We start from the raw sequence: 24965 nt of genomic DNA, 5'->3' as shown, positions 1-24965 counted from the left end.
GTGTTCTTGGGGACCTTCAATTCTGCATAAATGTTTTGGTACCCTTCCCCAGATCTGTGCCGCGACACATTCCTATCTCGGCGCTCTATGGACAATTTCTTCGACATCATGGCTTGGTTTATCTCTAGAATGCACTGTCAACTGTGGGACCTTACATAGACAGGTGTGTGCCTTTCCAAATAATTTCCAATCAATTGAATTTACCACAGGTGGACTCAAATCAAGTTGTATAAACATCTCATGGATGATCAATGGAAACAGGATGCACCTGAGCTCAATTTAGAGTGTCATAGCAAAGGGTCTGAATACTTATGTAAATAAGTTATTTCTGTTTTTTATTTTTAATACATTTGCAAAACTTGCTTTTGCTTTGTCATTATGGAGCATTGTGTGTAGACTGCTGGGGATTTAAAAAAATCAATTTTAGAATAAGGCTGTAATGTAACAAAATGTGGAAAAAGGCAATGGGTCTGAATACTTTCCGAAGGCACTGTATGTGTTACATGTTGCCTTGACTCATTGCTGGTTTCCAGACTAGTGGACTTTATACTTAACATTGTATTGGTTGTATAGCCAGGTTATTAAAATTGTAGCTTTTGTAATTTGAAACAGATCTTGGATCAGTTTTGCTGGTCATACATTATTCGTGTGCCACTACAGCTCGACCGTCCAGCTGTGTTTTTAAACGAAACCAAACTGAACAATGCCGGTCTACTGTAATTGTAGTTTCCTCATTAGTCAAGTTTTTCATCTTTCCTCCAATTCTTCTCGGACCAGGAAAATGGTTCTGTTTTAGCGAGGAAGGAAGCACAGATGCATTTATGCGCTGATAAGTATTTTTGTGGAAATGGATTTGAGTTTTAGTGCGTTTTTTGTTCAACATAAAAGTAAACAGTTGTGATGCCAGAAAAGGATTTCATGTTCCTGTACCCAGGTTTGTCAAAGTAGTGGATGGGAATTGGTAATAGACTTCATTTTGATAGTTTCTCGTGACAACCATAAACATTCAAATGTAGTAGTAATAGAGAATTTGATTTGGTTCTAGTTGCAGACATGATTGTTTTTATAAAAAAATGTGTGTATGCTCCTCAGTTATGTTATCTACTCAGATAATGTTTTGTATACTTAGTGTATCATTTAAGAACACCTTCCTAATATTGATTTGCGCACCCCCCCCCCCCCCCCCCCCCCCCCTTTTGCCCTCAGAACAGCCTAAATTCGCCGGGGCATTGAACTACAAGGTGTTGAAAGCGTTCCACAGGGATGCTGGCCCATGTTGACTCCAATGCTTCCCACAGTTGTTTCAAGTTGGCTGGATGTCCTTTGGATGGTTAACCATTATTGATATACACAGGAAACTGTTGAGCGTGAAAAACCCAGTAGCGTTGCAGTTCTTGATGCAAATCGGTGCGCCTGGCACTTACTACCATACCCCGTTCAAAGGCACTTAAATATTTTATCTTGCCCATTCACACAATCCATGTCTCAACTGTCTCAAGGCTTAAAAATCCATCTTTAACCTGTCTTCATCTACACTGATTGAAGTGAATTTAATAAGTGACCTGGATTCACCTGGTCAGTCTATGTAATGGAAAGAGCAGGTGTTCTTAATGTTTTGTCCACTCAGTGTATGTTGCTGGTTGCCTTTGAATACTAAAGCATCTCCCTTGGTGTGATTAGTATAAGAACCTCTAAAAATGTATTTCATTTTCAGACATCTTTTTGAAGAGCACAGATTATATATATACTGTATATATATATATATATATATATATAAACGAGATTCAGAGGAATAACATTATCTTACAAACACTTGGTGAAAATGGCTAAATAAATGTATTAATAAATTATGTTTTTCAGAAACAATATTTTGGAGATATAAGTACTGTTAAGATCTCTACTTAACCTATTTCAATACTTTACACAAGATGAATGATCAAGGATATACATGCTTTTTAATTGCATATTTTATTAATTTATTCATTAAATGTCTAGCTCATAAAAAAATGACTTTTCATAATTGCAAGTCTTCTACAGTAATAATGTTTAGGCAATATCTTTGTTGCAGGGAATGTACTTTTTTTCTCCTTCATTCTCTCTGTTTTCATTTCTCTCTTTCTCTCTCTGTCTGGCATTTAATTACATAAAATAATTAATCACTTCAATAAAACAAAACTAATTTTGGCTCCGGTTTTAGCTGGACACCCACAGAACTTCAAAACGGAAATATTCCCCACAAATCACAAAAAAGGTACCTTTTCTGTCTTCGTATAGTTTTCAATAGAAGCAGTCTAGGGGAGCTGCATTCTATTCTCTCTGAACGGAATGCCATGAAATACATTGTCGTGTACTTTGTGTTTGTGTTTTCCTCATGAATGCTCAACACCTGTTCGGAAACACGAAGACGAAATTTGATGACTGCATGTCATATTTTTCATTCTACACCACTTGGAAATTGTTTGCTTAAACACCACACTGTGCATCACTACTTCATGTGATGATGCACACAAACATACAATCCGACTCACAAAGGCAACTCACAGCAAAACAAAGATATAAATGGCTACAGAAGCCTGTACAACTACAGATATACTGTAGATACAGTAGGATAAAAGGTGATGTTATCTATCCCAGTAGAGTCATTTTAATGTAGAGAGGCTATCGAGAACTGTACAACACCAAGGTCATTACGGCATTCACACTAAGTCAAGCAGCACGGTCTATTGTTGAGCAATTATGCAAATGAAACAGGGGTTCTTTCTTACTAGTGCATGTCTTGGGAGATGTTAACGCCTTTTGGTTTCACCTCTGATGTTAACAAAGCATGGATCATTTTTGACTTGTTGCGTATTGTGCGTATTGTGTGTGTGTGCTTGAGTCTGTCTGTCTGTCTGTCTGTGGATGCTTGCATAGGTGTGTGTGCATGTCTATATACACATGTGTGTATACATCGTGTGTTCTTTATGTGTTAGCCCTACCTTGGTATATGCATTATGTTGTCCGCCATGGCTCTTGTTTCCTTTGCTGGTCGTGCCAAAGCTGAGCCAACGAGACAGACAACGACGAAGAGGAGGAAAAGGAAGAACTCTGCCAGCAGCGCCAACAGCAGCGTGGGCAATGCCAACAGTAAGAAGAGAAGCCCTGCCAGCAACTTCAGCCTCTCCAGTCAGGTACCTGTAAGCATCAGCTCTACCGGTTTGGCCCTCTCTTACACCCCTATACACCACATACCACCCTTATACACAAGTACTATAGATGCACAGGCAGGAAGACATGTACTGAAACGCAACAATTCATTTATAGGACTATCAATCTACCATCATAATATGTTTATTTAAGTATTCATCTGGAATCGAGAATTATCTTTGTTGCTTCATTTACACCCTCTGCTCTGGGGATTTCTTTATCAACCGGCGCTCCATGGCTCTAGTCTATCCCACATTTGCTTCCTCGACATGTCAATAGAACGGGGCCACTCGACACAGTTTGAGGTTAAACACCTACTTAAACCACTGAGTGTTGCACCTCACGCTTCACATCGCTCCGGGGTATAAAGTGCTATTACGCTTCAGTTGTTTGCACAGGCTATAGTACTCTCTCATTATCACTCACTGGGTTTGCTAGACGTACAGTATGTATGGACTGTAAGGAGTCATACTGACCGTTTAGTACTGTAGTCCCTCTGGCTGGGGGTGTTTTTAGGAGGGAGGGGGGCAGGGAGACTGGGGAACTGTGAACTCTCTTTGTTTTGGGTTGGGTTGTTCCACACGGTGCTTTGCAGGTCATGCTTTCAATCCACAATGCATCTCTCTTTTTTCTCTCTCTTTCTCTTTCTTTCTCTATGTATATATTTTCTCTCTCTCTCTCTCTCACACACACTCACGTAGACACACACCCTCTCCAACTCAAGCTCCCCCTCTCTCTTGCTCTTTCTGGATCTGCCTCTCACTCTCGTTCTCTCTTCTTCTTTCGCTCTTTCTCACACACACATAGACGCCCACCTTCTCCAACTCTAACTCCCTCTCACTCTCTTTCACAGCCCCTCCCCTTCTATCTCTTACTCAATCACTCGGACAACCACACATACACAAACATGCGCAGCCACACACACAATTGTTTTCTCGGTGGATTTCTGTTTGGCTCTGCGCCATCTCTCATTATCACATATCTGTATACACCCCTCTCTCCCTACTCCCCAATCCTGAAACACACACTTCCTATGGCTAACGTTGACACGCGTCTTTAAGAGCAGCAGCGGAAACATGCTGGTTACATATGTTGCACGCCAGCTAGCTTTGTCTGAGAAGTTGTTCGTTCGTTGGCTGAGCACAGGCCCTACGTGAGCCCAATGACAATAAGAAGTGGACCCTGGCGAGGAAAGGGAGGGAGGGGGTGAATGGGGGGGGCATAGGGAAGTGAGGGGGAGTGGGTTGTTGTGTTGTTCAACAGTGACCTCTACTGGTTGCTAGGCTGAAATGACATTGAAAACCATGCAGAGTGCTACTATGTGTTTGCTGATGGATTATTTTGGAACATTCAGATAGAAATGGATTGCGTAAAACAGATATGATTGTGTGTTAGCTTTATTTGATGAATTGCTATATGCATCCCTCTGAACATTTCACCTCAAGGAATATACCCCTGAAAATAATCCTGAGCCCTTACCTACACATTCTGTGTTTGCAGATCTTAAAAACCTCTTAAGGATCTAACCCTTTTTATACATTTTCACATAAAATGACATACCCAAATCTAACTGCCTGTAGCTCAGGACCTGAAGCAATGACATGCATATTTTTGATACCATTTGAAAGGAAACACTTTGAAGTTTTTGGAAATGTGAAATTAATGTAGGAGAATATAACATATTAGATCTGGTAAAATATATATTTTTCATAATCTTTGAAATGCAAGAGAAAGGTCACAATGTACTATTCCAGGTTAGGCATCATTTCGATTTTGGCCACTAGATGGCATCAGTGTACGTGCAAAGTTTTAGACTGATTCAATGAACCATTGCATTACTATTCAAAATGTTGTATCAATACTGCCCAAATATGCCTAATTGGTTTATTAATACATTTTCAAGTTCATAACTATGCACTCTCCTCAAACAATAGCATGGTATTATTTCACTGTAATAGCTACTGTAAATTGGACAGTGCAGTTCGATTAACAAGAATTTAAGCTTTCTGCCCATATCAGATATGTCTATGTCCTGGGAAATGTTCTTGTAACTTACAACCTCATGCTAATCGCATTAGCCTAAGTTAGCTCAACTGTCCCGTGGGGGGGAACACCAATCCCGTAGTTAAGGGACTAGATAGGCTTATGCTGAAGGCCCAGCCCTTCAATGGGCATAGGGGAGCATCCACCATATTGCTTACACCTGTCCAGTTCCTTCAGACCTGCAAACACAGAAGGAGTAGGGGACCAAGGGGGTTGTCTGATCCCTCAAAAAGGATGCTAATAAAGTAACTGACAATCAGACAATGAGCATTATTAGCTGTCTTAACAGCCCATTGCTCCATTCAGGGCTAGCTAACGCGAAAAGTAATGAGATGAGTATATAAAACGTTATTAATTAGATCACAATTAACACTCCCCCCATCCCCAGTCTGACTACCAGCTGTTGTCATTGGTGGGGGGGCAGAGCAGAGGTAGGTTGACAGCCAACTTCACAGGAACAGATGGTGAATTCAAGGCTTGTTGGCAATCAGCATGTTTGGAGCTAATGACTTAATTAGCTATACAAATGAAAAAAATCTGTGTGGATATTGTAATTTAGTCAAAAAGCTCACCTAAATTAATTAGCACGATTTAAGGCGTAGTGGCGGTCGCTAGGGGGGTTTTGAGAGAAGTTTTTGAAAAGAGGCTTGTGTTGCGTCTCGGATAAACAAACTACCCCCCACCCCATACGGAGCCTCTTTGGTGCAGTTATGTGTGTGTATGTGTGTGTCGGTGTTTGTGTGTGTGCGTGCGCATCAGAGGAGGGGAGCGAGAGCTCCCATGCCACGCCGCGTCGACACACATGGGCAGTGAAGCATGTGCTCCATTTAACTGTGCGGCTGCCTTCCGAGATGCAGCAGGAGGTTGTGGGCTGCTGAGGAGAGAGAAGCTTTAGCCGACCAGGGGGAGATGAGATATACAACTCAGCCTTCATGGAACAACCAACACCGTCCTAACATAGTCCATTTGATCACATATTTATAACTACCGGTAATCAATAATCTAATATTGCTTGAAGTACTGAATTGCATCTCCTAAATACTGTTACTTATTTTTAGACCTGTACATATCAAAATAGAGAGTTAGCATCACCCAATTCCTTCACATTCCAAATAAAGAATCATCCAAAGAACACATCTCCCTATGTTTTCATCTGTGACCTCAACACAAGGGGTCATCTCCTTTAAATATGTCCTACATGATTACTATTGATTGGTCTGCGAGGGGCGGGAAGGGGAGGATATTCCACTTCATCAGTGGGGGGGGGTTTCATTTCTAAAGAGTGCTCAGAGCGGGGTCGACCCTGTACATGCGGGTTCACCGGTTTCACGGTGCTTCGCCATTCACACCAGCCATACACACACTCCTGAAAATTCCCCCCATGCACCAATTGTTATTGCAGGAGCGGCAGGGGGTTGTGTCAAAACAAGGTAAACACACAGCCAAGGGTAATTCTCCGGGCTTTACCCCTTTGGTGAAGCAACACACACACACATCTTCAGCAGTTGAAGCACACCAGCTTATAAATTAGACGGGTTAGAAGCTCATGAGTAGTTGTCATAGAAATGGATAGAGGACTCACTTGCCACAGAAGACTGTGATAGCATGGGCAGCTTATGGGTTGTAGCATAATGCTCTATACAGGTTTTATTCTAGGTTGGGATTCAATCGGATCAGCGTTCAATTTGTGTTGTAGCACTTTACATTTAAAGATAACTTCCAATTGAGCCGACATCTGCAGCGTTTACCGTGAATGCGATCTTCGCTAAATGCCTTTAAAATCTGCATGGCCAGCTGTCTAGCGCGCTGCACAATGAATTGAATCACAGCCTTAGTAAAGATGTTCTTGTAGCTATAATAGAATGGTGTCTCGTCGCCTTACCAACATATGGTGTCAAAAGTAAGATCTGAACCCACGCCTCCATTCTGGGTTAGAATTAGAAACTCAGGGGTAGGCTACTTGTGAAGGCTACGGGTCTTGATGAGCCTCAATGTCCTCTAGTGTTTTAGCTTTTGACCACTTTAGGGCCCTTTTGACCCTTAATTGCTTTGGGTGGAATATCATGCATAGAGACACAAATTATTCAGCAACAAGCAGGAACACAGAAAGCCTTAAAGCTGCAATATGTAACTTTTGTGGGCAACCAGACCAAATTCACATAGAAATGTGAGTTATAGGTGTGTCATTCTCATTGAAAGCATGTCTAAGAAGCGGTGGATCTCTTCTATGTGCACTATTTCTATGCTTCCCGTTCTTAAGTTTCGTTTTTGCGTCTTTTACTTTCGGGTTTTGTACATCAGCTTCAACAGCTGAAAATACACTAATTTTGGTTATGGACAAGATGTTTCACAGCGGTTTAGATGGTACAATGATTCTTTCTACACTACACTTGCTTGTTTTGTCACATAAACAGAAATTTGTCAATCTATTAGAATTTTAGCAAACAGGAAATCCCTGAGCGATTTCTGCATAGTGCACCTTTAAGTGACTAACATCCCATCATGCTTAGGGTCATGTATAAAAACTCTGGGCAGGACATTATTTTGGCTACCATGGCTATGCCCCAATAGGATGACAATGTTCCCATCCACAGGGAAGAAGTGGTCACTGAATGGTTTGATGAGCATGAAAACGATGTAAACCATATGCCATGGCCGTCTCAGTCACCAGATCTTGACCCAATTGAACACTTATGGGAGATTCTGGAGTGGCGCTTAAGACAGCGTTTTCCAGCAACATCAACAAAACACCAAATGATTAAATTTCTTGTGAAAGAAGGATGTTGCATCCCCCCAATAGAAGATGCAAAATGGCACTGACAGAGATGGTCGCCTCGCTTCGAGTTCTTAGGAAACTATGCAGTATTTTGTTTTTTTATGTATTATTTCTTACATTGCTACCCCAGAAAATCTTAAGTCTTATTACATAGGGCCGGGAAGAAATATTGGATATAAGAACAACATCAACTTACCAACATTACGACCAGGAATATGACTTTCCCGAAGCGGATCCTCTCTTCAGACCACCACCCAGGACAATGGATCTAATCCCAGTAGCTGATCCAAAACAACGGCGCCTCAGAAGGGACAGATGGAGCGGCCTCCTGGTCAGGCTACGTAGACGTGCACATTGCCCACCGCTCCCAAGTATACTACTCGCCAATGTCCAGTCTCTTGACAACAAGGTAGACGAAAGTAAGGGTTGCCTTCCAAATCTCTTTTTTTTTTCTCTCATCAGAGATTGTAACATTCTCTGTTTCACGGAAACATGGCTCTCTCGGGATATGTTGTCGGAATCGGTTCAGCCATCGGGCTTCTCCATGAATCGCGCCGACAGAGATAAACACCTCTCTGGGAAGAGGAAGGGCGGGGGTGTATGCTTTATGATTAACGACTCATGGTGTAATCATAACAACATACAGGAACTCAAGTCCTTCTGATCAGCCGACCTAGAATTCCTTACAATCAAATGCCGGCCATTTTACCTAACAAGAGAATTCTCGTCAGTTATAGTCACAGCTGTGTACATCCCTCTTCAAGCAGACACCAAGTCGGTCCTCAAGGAAGTTCACTGGACTCTATGTAAACTGGAAATCCTATATCCTGAGGCTACATTTATTGTTGCTGGGGATTTTAACAAAGCAAATTTGAGAACAAGGCTACCTAAATTCTATCAGCATATTGATTGCACTACACGCAGGGGTAATACTCTCGACCACCACTACTCTAACTTCCGCGATGCATACAAAGAACTCCCCCGCCCTCCCTTCGGCAAATCCGACCATGACGCCATCTTGCTTCTACCGTCTTGGAATATGTTCAATCGACCTAAACACTGACACGGTGAGTGAGTTTATAAAGAAGCGCATTGGAGATGTTGTACCCACTGTGACTATTAAAACCTACATTAACCAGAAACCGTGGATGGATGGAGGCATTCGTGCAAAACTGAAAGCGCGAACCACCGCATTAAACCATGGAAAGAGGTCTGGAAATATGTCTGAATATAAACAGTGTAGTTATTCTCTCCGCAAGGCAATCAAACAAGCAAAATGCCGGTACAGGGGCAAGGTGGAGTCGTAATTCAACGGCTCAGACACGAAACATATCTGGCAGGGTTTACAGGAAATCACAGACTACAAAAAGAAAACCAGCCACGTCACCCGTTCCAGACTCTTTGCCCGCTTTGAGGATAATACAGTGCCACCGTCGAGGCTCGCTAACAAGGACTGCCCCCCTCTCCTTCTCAGAGGCTGACGTGAGTAAAACATTTAAATGTGTTAACCCTCGCAAGGCTGCTGGCCCAGGCAGCATCCCTAGCCACGTCCTCAGAGCATGCGCAGACCAGCTGGCTGGTGTGTTTATGGACATATTCAATCCCTCCCTATACCAGTCTGTTGTCCCCACATGCTTCAAGATGGCCACCATTGTTCCTGTACCCAAGAGCACTCACTTCTGTCATCATAAAGTGCTTTGAGAGACTAGTCAAGGATCATATCACCTCCAACTTATCGGCCACCCTAGACCCACTTCAGTTTGCATACTGCCCCAACAGGTCCACTGATGATGCAATCGCCATCACACTGCACACTGCCCTATCCCCATCTGGACAAAAATAATACCTATGTAAGAATGCTGTTCATTGACTACAGCTCAGCATTCAACACCGTAGTACCCTCCAAGCTCATCATCAAGCTGGAGGCCCTGGGTCTCAACCCCGTCATGTGCAATTGTGTCTTGGACTTTCTGAGAGTCCGCCCCCAGGTAGTGAAAGTAGGAAACAACATCTCCACTTCGCTGACCCTCAACACTGGGGCCCCACAAGGGTGCGTGCTCAGCCCTCTCCTGTACTCCCTGTTCACCCACGACTGCGTGGCAATGCACGCCTACAACTCAATCATCAAGTTTGCAGACGACACAACAGTAGTGGGCTTGATTACCAACAACGGCAAGACAGCCTACAGAGAGGAGGTGAGGGCAGTCGGAGTGTGGTGTCAGGAAAACAACCTCTCACTCAACGTCAACAAAACAAAGGAGATGATCGTGGACTTCAGGAAACAGCAGAGGGAGCACCCCCCTTTCCACATTGAAGGGATAGCAGTGGAGAAGGTGGAAAGTTTTAAGTTCCTCGGCGTACACATCACAGACAAACTGAAATGGTCCACCCACACAGACAGTGTGGTGAAGAAGGCGCAACAAAACCCTGACAAACTTTTACAGATGCACAATCGAGAGCATCCTGTCGGGCTGCATCACAGCCTGGTATGGCAACCGCAAGGCTCTCCAGAGGGTGGTGCGGTCTGCACAACGCATCACTAGGGGCAAACTACCTGCCCTCCATGACACCTACAGCACCCGATGTCACAGGAAGGCCAAAAAGATAATCAAGGACAACAACCACCCGAGCCACTGCCTGTTCACACCGCTACCATCCAGAAGGCGAGGCCAGTACAGGTGCATCAAAGCTGGGACCGAGAGATTGAAAAACAGCTTCTATCTCAAGGCCATCACACTGCTTAACAGCAATCACTAACTCAGATAGGCTGCTGCCTACATTGAGACCCAATAATTGGCCACTTTAATAAATGGATCACTAGTCACTTTAAACAATGCCACTTTAAATAATGCCACTTTAATAACGTTAACATATCTTACATTACTCATATCACATGTACAGTTGAAGACGGAAGTTTACATACACTTAGGTTGGAGTAATTAAAACTCGTTTTTAAACCACTCCACAAATTTCTTGGTAACAAACTATAGTTTTGGCAAGTAGGTTAGGACATCTACTTTGTGCATGACACAAGTCATTTTTCCAACAATTGTTTACAGACAGATTATTTCAGTTATAATTCACTGTATCAAAATTCCAGTGGTTCAGAAGTTTACATACACTAAGTTGAATGTGCCTTTAAAGAGCTTGGAAAATTCCAGAAAATTATGTTATGGCTTTAGAAGCTTCTGATAGGCTAATTGACATCATTTGAGTCAATTGGAGGTGTACCTGCGGATGTATTTCAAGGCCTACCTTCAAAGTGCCTCTTTGCTTGACATCACGGGAAAATCAAAAGAAATCAGCTAAGACCTCAGAAAAACAATTGTAGACCTCCACAAGTCTGGTTCATTCTTGGGAGCAATTTCCAAACGCCTGAAGGTACCACGTTCATCTGTACAAACAATAGTACGCAAGTATAAACACCATGGGACCACGCAGTCGTCATACCGCTCAGGAAGGAGACGCATTCTGTCTCCTAGAGATGACCGTACTTTGGTGCGAAAAGTGCAAATCAATCCCAGAACAACAGCGAAGGACCTTGAGAAGATGCTGGAGGAAACAGGTACAAAAGTATCTCTATCCACAGTAAAACGAGTCCTATATCAACATAACCTGAAAGGCCGCTCAGCAAGGAAGAAGCCACTGCTCCAAAACCGCCATAGAAAAGCCAGACTACGGTTTGCAACTGCACATGGGGACAAAGATCGTACTTTTTGGAGAAATGTCCTCTGGTCTGATGAAACAAAAATAGAACTGTTTGGCCATAATGACCATCGTTATGTTTGGAGGAAAAAGGGGGATGCTTGCAAGCCGAAGAACACCATCCCAACCGTGAAGCACGGGGGTGGCAGCATCATGTTGTGGGGGTGCTTTGCTGCAGGAGGGACAGGTGCACTTCACAAAATAGATGGCATCATGTGGATGTAAAATTATGTGGATATATTGAAGCAACATCTAAAAACATCAGTCAGGAAGTTAAAGCTTGGTCGCAAATGGGTCTTCCAAATGGACAATGACCCCAAGCATACATCCAAAGTTGTGGCAATATGGCTTAAGGACAACAAAGTCAAGGTATTGGAGTGGCCATCACAAAGCCCTGACCTTAATCCTATAGAAAATTTGTGGGCAGAACTGAAAAAGCTTGTGCGAGCATGGAGGCCTACAAACTTGATTCAGTTACACAAGCTCTGTCAGGAGGATTGGGCCAAAATTCACCCAACTTATTGTAGGACGGTTGTGGAAGGCTACCCCGAAACGTTTGACCCAAGTTAAACAATTTCAAGGCAATGCTACCAAGTACTAAATGAGTGTATGTAAACTTCTGACCCACTGGGAGTGTGATGAAAGAAATAAAAGCTTAAATAAATCATTCTCTCTACTATTATTCTAACATTTCACATTCTTAAAATAAAGTGGTGATCCTAACTGTCTTAAGACAGGGAATTTTTTACAGGGATTAAATGTCAGTAATTGTGAAAAACTGAATTTAAATGTATTTGGCTAAGGCGTATGTAAACTTCTGACTTCTGTATTTTATACCATCTTTTGCACCTTACCAATACCGCTCGGCCATCGCTCATCCATATACTTATATGTACATATTCTCATTCACCCCTTTAGATTTGTGTGTATTAGGTAGTTGTTGGGGAATTGTTAGATTACTTGCTAGATATTACTGTACTGTCATTACAAGTATTTCGCTACACTCGTATTAAAATCTGCTAACCATGTGTATGTGACCAATAAAATTTTATTTGATTTAGAGTTCCAGACACTTGTAGAATCTATGCCAAGGTGCATTTAAGCTGTTCTGGCTCGTGTTGGCCCAAAGCCCTATTAAGACACTTTATGTTGGTGTTTCCTTTATTTTGGCAGTTACCTGTACATTTCATGTAGTTATCGACATGATTTGTGACAAAGATTTAGAGTTAGTATAACATGCAGATCACACCATAAAATGTATATGATCAATATAGTATAATCAATATACACTGCTCAAAAAAATAAAGGGAACACTTAAACAACACAATGTAACTCCAAGTCAATCACACTTCTGTGAAATCAAACTGTCCACTTAGGAAGCAACACTGATTGACAATAAATTTCACATGCTGTTGTGCAAATGGAATAGACAAAAGGTGGAAATTATAGGCAATTATCAAGACACCCCCAATAAAGGAGTGTTTCTGCAGGTGGTGACCACAGACCACTTCTCAGTTCCTATGCTTCCTGGCTGATGTTTTGGTCACTTTTGAATGCTGGCAGTGCTTTCACTCTAGTGGTAGCATGAGACGGAGTCTACAACCCACACAAGTGGCTCAGGTAGTGCAGCTCATCCAGGATGGCACATCAATGCGAGCTGTGGCAAGAAGTTTTGCTGTGTCTGTCAGCGTAGTGTCCAGGGCATGGAGGCGCTACCAGGAGACAGGCCAGTACATCAGGAGACGTGGAGGAGGCCGTAGGAGGGCAACAACCCAGCAGCAGGACCGCTACCTCCGCCTTTGTGCAAGGAGGAGCACTGCCAGAGCCCTGCAAAATGACCTCCAGCAGGCCACAAATGTGCATGTGTCTGCTCAAACGGTCAGAAACAGACTCCATGAGGGTGGTATGAGGGCCCGACGTCCACAGGTGGGGGTTGTGCTTACAGCCCAACACCGTGCAGGACATTTGGCATTTGCCAGAGAACACCAGGATTGGCAAATTTGCCACTGGCGCCCTGTGCTCTTCACAGATGAAAGCAGGTTCACACTGAGCACATGAGCACATGTGACAGACGTGACAGAGTCTGGAGACGCCGTGGAGAACGTTCTGCTGCCTGCAACATCCTCCAGCATGACCGGTTTGGCGGTGGGTCAGTCATGGTGTGGGGTGGCATTTCTTTGTGGGGCCGCACAGCCCTCCATGTGCTCGCCAGAGGTAGCCTGACTGCCATTAGGTACCGAGATGAGATCCTCAGACCCCTTGTGAGACCATATGCTGACACATGCACATTTGTGGCCTGCTGGAGGTCATTTTGCAGGGCTCTGGCAGTGCTCCTCCTTGCACAAAGGCGGAGGTAGCGGTCCTGCTGCTGGGTTGTTGCCCTCCTACGGCCTCCTCCACGTCTCCTGATGTACTGGCCTGTCTCCTGGTAGCGCCTCCATGCTCTGGACACTACGCTGACAGACACAGCAAACCTTCTTGCCACAGCTCGCATTGATGTGCCATCCTGGATGAGCTGCACTACTTGAGCCACTTGTGTGGGTTGTAGACTCCGTCTCATGCTACCACTAGAGTGAAAGCACCGCCAGCATTCAAAAGTGACCAAAACATCAGCCAGGAAGCATAGGAACTGAGAAGTGGTCTGTGGTCACCACCTGCAGAAACACTCCTTTATTGGGGGTGTCTTGATAATTGCCTATAATTTCCACCTTTTGTCTATTCCATTTGCACAACAGCATGTGAAATTTATTGTCAATCAGTGTTGCTTCCTAAGTGGACAGTTTGATTTCACAGAAGTGTGATTGACTTGGAGTTACATTGTGTTGTTTAAGTGTTCCCTTTATTTTTTTGAGCAGTGTATAATCAATTCGATATATCACATATCATCTCTCAGAATTCCATACGTCTCACACATGCAACAATGTGTATCTTTAAATGTCTGACCTTTAACCTGACATTAACCTTTGACCTCTCTCATTTCCCTTCCAGGACGTAATGGTGGTGGGCGAGCCCACCCTGATGGGCGGGGAGTTTGGGGACGAGGACGAGCGTCTAATCACGCGTCTGGAGAACACGCAGTACGATGCCACCAACGGATTGGACGACGAGGATGACTTCAACGGCTCGCCCGCGCTCGGCAATAACAGCCCGTGGGGCAGCAAGCCGCCCAACAACCAGGACAGCAAGGCCGAGAGCACAGCGCCGCAGTCGTCACAGTAAAACACACGGATACCAAGAGCACAGTCAGTGCCCCAACTCTCATATGTACAATTGGGTGACATTTAACTCCAATGGTTAAATGTCACTCTTTTGGACATATTCTAATGAGACCATGTTGTCCTCACAGTAAAACACAGAGGGAAAATATCTATTTGAAAAACTGTACCTATTTGGCCCACTAGGGCAGCGCCCTCCAAAACCTCAAATCGTACTGAATTGAACCCCGTTGGCAAATGTTTCCACGTCATGGTCAACGGTGTCACTATCACTCATCATGGTCAATCATCTCCACCAAATACCAGAACAATTCTTCTCCGACTTCACTGTAACATCCTGAAGAGAGACTGAGACAGAGAACTGACTGACATTGCACAGCAATATCCATACGATAAAGACTACTTTTCCATCTAAATGCATACAGGTTGTATGCATTGCAATGATGACATAAAACAATAGTGGGTTTTCTTTTTTCAACTTTTCCTAGAATTCCTTTGTTTGGATTTGTTGGGAATTCCCAGTGTTAGGGAAGTTGGGATTGCTCTGGGAATGACACAAGGCCAGTGTCTTCATCTGAATTCTTCTTCATGGACACCTTCTCAGTCCTTGAGCTTTAACTGTAGTGGGATTCTGTGGTTGTTGCCCTTTTGACCTTTGATCTGCAGGTTGCGACCCCTCTGGGACAGTTGACAGTAGAAGTCAAAACATAACATCTAAAACAAAATGTCTCTTTTAAGAGCATCAGCCTCAATGAGAACGAACCGGCAAGGTTTTACTCAGCCACCAAAACTGCATCCACCACGGCCGAGACGTCGTCGTCTTGAGCATTTTCATCTTTATTGGAAATTCATTTGGCTGTTGGTTTGTTTACGTTGTTTTTGTTTTTGTTTTTTCCGATTTCCAATGAAAAGGAAAGTGACTCTGTTTCACCACTATGGACAGCTTCAAGTGGGATACTCGTGTTCCAGGATTTCCTTTCCAGAATTACAGCAGTCGTCGTCGATTGTTATTTCACGCAAACCTGTTCGATCGTGTTTGTAGTCTATTGGTGTTCTTTTGCTTCTCCCCAAAATACTTTGCAATCAGATTTGTGCGTTGCCAATCAGTATGTAAACTTTGCTGACGTACACCAATGCATTAATGTTTTTTTTCTTATTTTGGAATTTGTCTTTGTTCTTTCCCTTTAATGACTGACCTATTCCAAACTGATATTAAAGTTCTAATGCAGTCGTTTTCATCTCAATATCAAATCATTTCTGGGTAACAATTAAGTACCTCATTGTGATTGTTTTTAATTAAAATGTCAAAAAGAAACAAAATTAGCTTCTTAGCAAAAAGCAATTCCTCAAGCAAGATTTTGTTCTAACAGCTTTTACACAAAAAGGGAATCATCATAATATTCTCAATTTCACAGTATTATTCCAACCTCATAGTGTGGAAATATATATAAAACACAGGCACATCACATTTTTGACTGCAATGGGCCTTTAAAGCTTTTTCCTGCATGATTTAACTTTTTTTGTTTGATATATGTACTTTTTTGAGTTGGTCAGCCATTTTGGGGGGGGGGGGGGGTCATCCATTTGGGAACACTGTTACAAGGTTTATAGCTCTGTACATAGAGGTGTGACACAACTTTATTCATTTAAGATTAGCCACCATTTTGAAACCATTTTGTACATGGCAGCTGTTGCGCACTCTCTTTTTTTATTTGCATTAGTTTCACATTTCTATAGGGCCTTTTGGATTCTGTTGTCTGTCCGACAGATTTTTGCAGCTATAAGAAGCTCATTGATCATTTTGACATGTTTATATCCAGTCAATGAATTAGTGCACAGATCAGATATTAAACTATATTGTTTTAGAAATGTTTAAAATTGTTAACATTTGAACATTTCCTAAATTGATTCATTGTAGAGATTAAAAAATACATTCATTATTAGCCGCAAATCCAGAAAAAACAGCATACTCAAGGCCCTACAGAATTGCAGTTTGAAAACCCCTGTTTTTGTGTTACCAGTTGTTCTTTAATTGACTATTCTTCCTTGAATTCCTCTCCTCATGTTGGATTTTGTTTCAAAATGACAAGAAGACAACTGTGGATGTCTTTATTATAAGATCTTTTGTGTATTTATTTGTGCATTTGTAAGGAAGCTAACACATTTCTGAAGCTGTCTGAACCTGGTATTATTAGAACTCTGCACAATTTGTACATTATATCGCAGAGATGTTTTGTGTCATATCTGATGTCTGGTATATATGCTTTGCCATTATGTGTGCCAATAAACTGTGCTTGCAGATTGGTCCGATTGGGTTATTGCAGACATTGTGTATGGATTACTGTGCATTAACTGCCCTTGCTTGTCTGTTTCTCAATCTGTTTTCCTATACCTTTATTCTAGTCTGCCTGTCCTCTTGTCTAGCAATAGGTAGCCAATTTGAAATGCTGTTACTACAGCATAACTGTGCTGTGTGCTTATGTATTCCCAATATGACAAATTGGCTGCCAGCCACCACTTCTTAGTTTCTTGATCAATATGATGCGTTATTTAGGGTCAGGGGGTCAACAGGTTCATCAATAGACCAATTGCGCATTTAAGATGTATAGATCCAATTGTTTCTCTTTGAACAGGATTTTAGTCAGCAATGAATCATTCAGGTATCAGGCTCCTAAACGCAGGGAAGCAGCAGCAGGATATCAAGTGTGAAATATTTGGATGGATCTTTGACATCATCTTGCGGTATTGAAAGGACATCTGAATATCCAATTAGAAGAATTACATCCAAATATTTTATGTATCATTCACATTATTATTATTCACATTGATGTTATATTGGGATGAAATTAATTGACATTTGATTGAAATTATCACCTTATTTCTTTGCAAAAGTCTATGATTATGTGATAAGTCTTTTGGCTAAGAAAAGACATTTAATTGATGTCAGATGAAATACAAATCCCATACCTTGTGTACATATCTGTGGTGGATTGTTGTGTCAACAATCGGTGTTGATAATGTTTGTTTGATCAATATTAATACACCCTTCAAATTAGTGGATTCGGCTATTTCAGCCACACCCGTTGATGACAAGTGTATAAAAATCGAGCACACAGCCATGCAATCTCCATAGACAAACATTATAATGGCCTTACTGAAGAGCTGTGACTTTCAACATGGCACCGTCATAGGATGCCACCTTTCCAAGAAGTCACATTTCTGCCCTGCTAAAGTTGCCCCGGGCAACTGTAAGTGCTGTTATTGTGAAGTGAAAATGTCTAGGAGCAACAACAGCTCAGCCGCGAAGTGGTAGGCCACACAATCTCACAGAACGGGACCGCCAAGTGCTGAAGTGCGTAGCGCGTAAAAATCGTCTGTCCTCGTTTGCAACACTCACTACCGACTTCTGCCTCTGGAAGCAACATTCGTCGGGGGCTTCATGAAATGGGTTTCATGGCCGAGCAGCCGCACACAAGCAATGCCAAGTGTCGGCTGGAGTGGTGTAAAGCTCGCCGCCATTGGACTCTGGAGCAGTGGAAACGTGATCTCTGGAGTGATGAATCACGCACACCATCTGGCAGGACGACTCTGTGTTTGGCGGATGCCAAGAGAACGCTACCTGCCTGAATGTATAGTGCCAACTGTAAATTTTGGCGGAGGAGGAATAATGATATAGGGCAGTTTTTCATGGTTCAGGCTAAGCCCCTTAGTTCAAGTGAAGGGAAATCTTAACACTATAGCATACATTCTAGACGATTCTGTGCTTCAAACGTTGTGGCAACCGTTTGGGGAAGGCCCTTTCTTGTTTCAGCATGACAATGCCCCCGTGCACAAAGCGAGGTCCATAGAGAATTGGTTTGTCGAGATCGGTGTGGAAGAACTTGACTGGCCTGCACAGAGCACTTACCTTAACTCCATTGAACACCTTTGGGGTGAATTGGAACGCCGACTATGAGCCAGGCCTATTCGCCCAACATCAGTGCCCAAGCTCACTAATGCTCTTGTGGCTGAATGGAAGTAAGTCCCTGCATCAATGTTCCAACATCTAGTGGGAAGCCTTCCCAGAAGAGTGGAGGCTATTATAGCAGCAAAGGGGGACTAACTCCATATAAATTCCCATGATTTTGGAATGAGATGTTCGACGAGCAGTGTATGTAGTGTATGTTTGTTTATTTTAAGTATCAACTCCTTGGCGACAATGTGATGACAGTTGTGTTGGTCCCATAGAGAATGATAGAGGCCTCTAGTGGCCAAAGGGCTATTGTTGCATTAGCAGTGCCATTGAGGGCTTCCACCATTTTAAAGTAGTCAAAGTAGTCAACTCGCCGATTTGGTGGGGATCAGTATGGGTTGTAGCCTCAATGGTGCTGCCCATGCTATCACAAACGCTTTAAAGGCACATGTATAAAGTTGAGTCCTCTATCTATCTCTATGGTTGGTCCATGAACGTTGCTATCAACGCGGCTGCAAATTGAAGATGGCGGACTTGTTGGGGACTGTGCCGTCAGATGAAAAAGAAACCGAAAATAAGGACAAGAAGAAGGAGAAACGGCCATGGGATGATATACCAAGGTCGAGGGAAATCGGTAAAACTCCAGATCTGGCGGAAACATTGGGCTTTTACGATATAAATGCTGTCAGACGGGAGCAACGTGAACGTGATAACTCAGGTGGGTTTCCCTGGCTCGCGCGCAGGTTTAAACGGTGTCTTTAACGATCATTTTATCTGATAAACCGCCCTCTCTATATGTCTAGAAATAATGCTTTGGAAGCTGACGATTGCATGAAAATCATTGTAAAATACATGTCATAGAGGCTCAACAATTTTTCTATTATTTAGCTATCTTTGGGCTGGCCCACAGTCATTGGGGCTGTCCCGACTGAATGCACAACCAACCAAAGCATGTCATTGGATTTTCGAGCTGTCAATTTTAACCGTGTTGTCTTGCGAGTTGTTTGTTTGTAAAAAAAAATAAAAAATACTTCGCTTTCAGTAAGTCTTTCTCACCTTTTGTATTAGTAGCATGTGATAATATATTCTAACTAACTGATCATTACAAATATTTTAAATGTGTCTACTAATTCCTTCAACGTTTTAATTCCCGGTAATTCGCGTACACGTGATGTCACGAACCGCACCTAGCCAAGGCAGGAGACGTCTAGCCTACGTGGAGGGGGCAACAGTCACTGATGTTGGGATCAATGACAATATAGTGAACTACAGTAACATTAGTTAGCTACGCTATTTGCTTAGCACGGTTTAATGTTAATGCTAACGTTACCTGTCATGCCAATGTGTGTCAAAGAAGATAAAGTCTAGCTTGCTGCCTTCTGCTCTAGCTTATGGGCGGAGAGCGCTTAGTTTGTATGCATACAGTACTGTAACAATTACGCCGAGCTGTTACAAAAAGTAGTGAAATCAGGTCATCATCGCACTATCAGTCAAAATAGACTGTTATTTCTGTTGGAAATTGTGAGAACCTGTCAAATACATACATACATACATACATACATACATACATACATACATACATACAGTGGGGAGAACAAGTATTTGAAACACTGCCGATTTTGCAGGTTTTCCTACTTACAAAGCATGTAGAGGTCTGTAATTTTTATCATAGGTACAGAGAGACGGAATCTAAAACAAAAATCCAGAAAATCACATTGTATGATTTTTAAGTAATTCATTTGCATTTTATTGCATGACATAAGTATTATGTTATTTAAAAGTGCAGCATACCAGTAGGCTGTGTACTTTACTTCATAACTTCCTAAGTGGAATGGTAATTAATGAGACTGCCACTGTAGCTCAGTTTTCCTCATACCGAAAGCCTTAGCAAGTATGTTAGATAAGCATGAGGGATAAAGTGGCATTTTAATTCAGTTGGCTCTGTTCTTATATGAATACTGATTTGGCTACATTATGCTTATTTTTTAGGACATATTTTGTTTTCTGTGTCGAGCTTCCCACAGTTGGCACACACACAGTACTAGTCAACTTTGGACACACCAACTCATTCCAGGATTAATCTTTATTTTTACTATTTTCCGCATTGTAGAATAATAGTGAAGACATCAAAACTATAAAATGAAATCATGTCATAAGCAAAAAAGTGTTAAACAAATCAAAATATATTTGAGATTCTTCAAAGCTGATGTCATTCTCTCAACCAGCTTCTTGAGGTAGTCACCTGGAATGCATTTCAATAAACAGGTGTGCCTTGTTAAGTTAATTTGTGGAATGTATTTCCTTCTTATTGCGTTTGAGCCAATCAGTTGTGTTGTGACAAGGTAGGGGTGGTATACAAAAGATAGCCCAATTTAGTAAAAGACCAAGTCCATATTATGGCAAGAACAGCTAAAATAAGCAAAGAGAAAAGACAGTCCATCATTACTTTAAGACATAAAGGTCAGTCAATCCGAACTTTGAAAGTTTATTTTAAGAGCAGTCGCAAAAACCATCAAGCGCTATGATGATACTGGCTCTCATGAGGACCGCTACAGGAATGGAAGACCCAGAGTTACCTCTGCCGCAGAGGCTGTGTAAGGGCTATTTGACCAAGAAGGAGAGTGATGAGGTGCTGCATCAGATGACCTGGCCTCCAGAATCACCTGACCTCAACCCAATTGAGATGGTTTAGGTTGAGTTGGACTGCAGAGTGAAGGAAAAGCAGCCAACAAGTGCTCAGCATATGTGGGAACTCCTTCAAGACTTTTGGAATAGCATTCCAGGTGAAGCTGGTTGAGAAAGGCCAAGAGTGCAAAGCTGTCATCAAGGCAAAGGGTGGCTACTTTTGAAGAATATAAAATATATATTGGTTACTACATGATTCCATATGTGTTATTTCATAGTTTTGATGTCTTCACTATTATGCTACAATGTAAAAAATAAAGAAAAACCCTTGAATGAGTAGGTGTGTCCAAACTTTTGACTGGTACTGTGTATTTTGGCCATTATGTTGATAACCATGCGTACACACAGCTATCTTACCAAAATACTGTAATGCAAACTGGAGCGACAATAGCCTTGTTGTAACATAGCGCTAAGTGTTGTCATCATGTTATTCCAGATCCGTCGCTGGCTCGCTTCATGTGTGCTGAGCTGACCCGTGGCTACTTCCTGGAGCACAACGAAGCAAAATACACCGAGCGCAGAGAGCGAGTGTACACATGCATGCGCATTCCCAGAGAACTGGAAAAGGTAGGTACAGTAGAGACCCCCTTGACTTTTTTTCACACTGTTGTTTGAAGCACTGTCACCATGAATGTTTACAATTTTACTTGTCTCAGCAGCATGCATATTTGATGCGAAAGAGGGTAGAAATGACTAATTTGGTCAATATTAATTACCAAGCCAACCAGACAGAACCGGCGCCAGGATAAAGTGACTAAGGGGGCAGTTGAAATCGGTGAGGGGGAACAATTTTGGTGGGTTCTTGCATATGAATTATATTGAATTCTGCTTATATCAATCAAATGTATTTATAAAGCCCTTCTTACATCAGCCGATGTCACAAAGTGCTGTACAGAAACCCAGCCTAAAACCACAAACAGCAAGAAATGCAGGTGTAGAAGCACGGTGGCTAGGAAAACTCCCTAGAAAGGCCGGAACCTAGGAAGAAACCTAGAGAGGAACTAGGCTATGAGGGGTGGAGATTATAACAGATGTTAATAGATGACCAGTAGGGTCAGATAATAATAAGAATAATCACAGTGGTTGTAGAGGGTGCAACAGGTCAGCACCTCAGGAGTAATTGTCAATTGGCTTTTCATAGCCGATCATTCAGAGTATCTCTATCGCACCTACTGTCTCTAGAGAGTTGAAAACAGCAGGTCTGGGACAAGGTAGCACGTCCGGTGAAAAGGTCAGGGTTTCATAGCCGCAGGCAGAACAGTTGAAACTGGAGCAGCAGTACGACCAGGTGGACAGGGGACAGCAAGTGGTCATCAGGCCAGGTAGTCCTGAGGCATGGTCCCAGGGAATCAAGTCCTGAGAGAGAGAGCGAGAGACTTAAATTCACACAGAAATACTCCAGATATAACAGACTGACCCTAGCCCCCCGACACAAACTATTGCAGCATAAATACTGGAGGCTGAGACTAGAGGGGTCGGAAGACACTGTGGCCCTGTCTGACGAAACCCCCCAGACAGGGCCAAACAGGCAAGGTATAACCCCACCCACTTTGCCAAAGCTAGCCCCCACACCACTAGAGGGATATCTTCAACCACCAACTTATTATCCTGAGACAAGGCCGAGTACATCCCATGAAGATCTCCCCCACGGCACGAACCCGAGGGGGGCGCCAACCCAGACAGGTTGATCACGTCAGTGACTCACGCCACTCAAGAGACGCACCCCTCCTAGGGACGGTATGGAAGAGCACCAGTTAGCCAGTGACTCAGCCCCCGTAATAGGGTTTGAGGCAGAGAATCCCAGTGGAGAGAGGAGAACCGGCCAGGCAGAGACAGCAAGGGTGGTTCGTTGCTCCATTGCCTTTCCGTTCACCTTCACACTCCTGGGGCAGACTACACTCAATCATAGGACCTACTGAAGAGGTGAGTCTTCAATAAAGATTGAATGGTCGAGACCGAGTCTGCGTCTTTCACATGGATAGGCAGAACATTCCATAAAAATGGAGCTCTATTGGAGAAAGCCCTGCCTCCAGCTGTTGTTAAGAAATTCTAGGGACAGTAAGGAGGCCTGTGACCACTTTGACCACTTTTACTGTACGGCAGCGTCTACGCCAGGACCAAATCGGAAAGATGGGTAGGAGCAAGCCCATGTAATGCTTTGTAGGTTAGCAGTAAAACCTTGAAATCAGCCCTAGCCTAACAGGAAGCCAGTGTAGAGAGGCTAACACTGGAGTAATATGATCAAATTGTTTGGTTCTAGTGAAGATTCTAGCAGCCATGTTTAGCACTAACTGAAGTTTATTTAGTGCTTTAACCGGGTAGCCGGAAAGTAGAGCATTGCAGTAGTCTAATCTAGAAGCGACAAAAGCATGGATTAATTTTTCTGCATTTTTGGACAGAAAGTTATAGATTTTTGCAATGTTACGTAGATGTAAAAAAGCTGTCCTTGAAACAGTCTTGATATGTTCGTCAAAAGAGATATCTGGGTCCAGAGTAACGCCGAGGTCCTTCAGTTTTATTTGAGACAACTGTACAACCATCAAGATTAATTATCAGATTCAACAGAGGATCTCTTTGTTTCTTGGGACCTAGAACTAGCATCTCTGTTTTGTCCGAGTTTAAAAGTAGAAAATGTGCCGCTATCCAGCTCCTTTATGTCTGAAACACAGGCTTCCAGGAAGGGCAATTTTGGGGCTTCACCATGTTTCATCGAAATGTACAGCTGTGTGTCGTCCGCATAGCAGTGAAAGTTAACATTAAGTTTTCGAATCATTTACCGGGTGTAGTCTCAGTACTATGATGGGGTCTAAAACCAGACTGAAGTGTTTTGTATACATTGTTTGTCTTCAGGAAGGCAGTGAGTTGCTGCGCAACAGCTTTTTCAAAATGTTTTTAGAGGAATGGGAGATTCAATATAGGCCGATCGTTTAAAAAATATATTTTCTGTGTCACGGGTTGGCTTTTTCAAGAGGCGTTATTACTGCCACTTTTAGTGAGTTTGGTACACATCCGGTGGACAGGGAGCCGTTTATTATGTTCAACATAGGAGGGCCAAGCACAGGAAGTAGCTCTTTCAGTAGTTTAGTTGGAATAGGGTCCAGTATGCAGCTTGAAGGTTTAGAGGCCATGACTATTTTCATCAACGTGTCAAGGTATATAGGATTAAAAAACTTGAGTGTCTCCCATGATCCTAGGTCCTGGCAGTGTTGTGCAGACTCAGGACAATTGAGCTTTATAGAAATACTCTGATTTAAAGAGGAGTCCGTAATTTTCTTTCTAATGATCATGATCTTTTCGTTCATGAATTTCATGAATTTATCACTGCTGAAGTGAAAGCCATCTTCTCTTGGGGAATGCTGCTTTTTAGTTAGCTTTGCGACAGTATCAAAAATACATTTTGGAT

At 42.7% G+C, this 24965-nt stretch overlaps 2 protein-coding genes across 5 annotated transcripts in view; both read left to right on the top strand.

The window, feature by feature from the left end:
* LOC120062240 (LIM domain-binding protein 2) overlaps positions 1-17229 on the top strand; it is an 88010-nt gene extending 70781 nt beyond the window's left edge. Inside the window, exons 7-9 of one of the 4 annotated variants that reach the window (XM_039012062.1) lie at positions 2198-2251; positions 3040-3170; positions 14699-17229. In XM_039012062.1, coding sequence (XP_038867990.1) covers positions 2198-2251; positions 3040-3170; positions 14699-14929 — 416 coding nt within the window. In that variant the 3' untranslated portion in view covers positions 14930-17229. Of the gene's footprint in view, positions 1-2197; positions 2252-3039; positions 3177-14698 lie in introns of all 4 variants that reach the window. The other 3 variants (XM_039012061.1, XM_039012064.1, XM_039012063.1) reach the window with 3 other exon arrangements.
* Positions 17230-19384: 2155 nt separating this feature from the next.
* Positions 19385-24965, top strand: part of LOC120062239 (transmembrane anterior posterior transformation protein 1 homolog) — a 40609-nt gene continuing 35028 nt past the window's right edge. Inside the window, exons 1-2 of the mRNA XM_039012060.1 lie at positions 19385-19595; positions 21999-22129. Coding sequence (XP_038867988.1) covers positions 19403-19595; positions 21999-22129 — 324 coding nt within the window. The 5' untranslated portion in view covers positions 19385-19402. The remainder of the gene's footprint in view (positions 19596-21998; positions 22130-24965) is intronic.

This window comes from Salvelinus namaycush, chromosome 17 (genome assembly GCF_016432855.1).
Source record: "Salvelinus namaycush isolate Seneca chromosome 17, SaNama_1.0, whole genome shotgun sequence".
Taxonomy (NCBI): Eukaryota; Metazoa; Chordata; class Actinopteri; order Salmoniformes; family Salmonidae; genus Salvelinus; species Salvelinus namaycush.
This window is presented reverse-complemented; position numbering and strand designations above follow the sequence as displayed.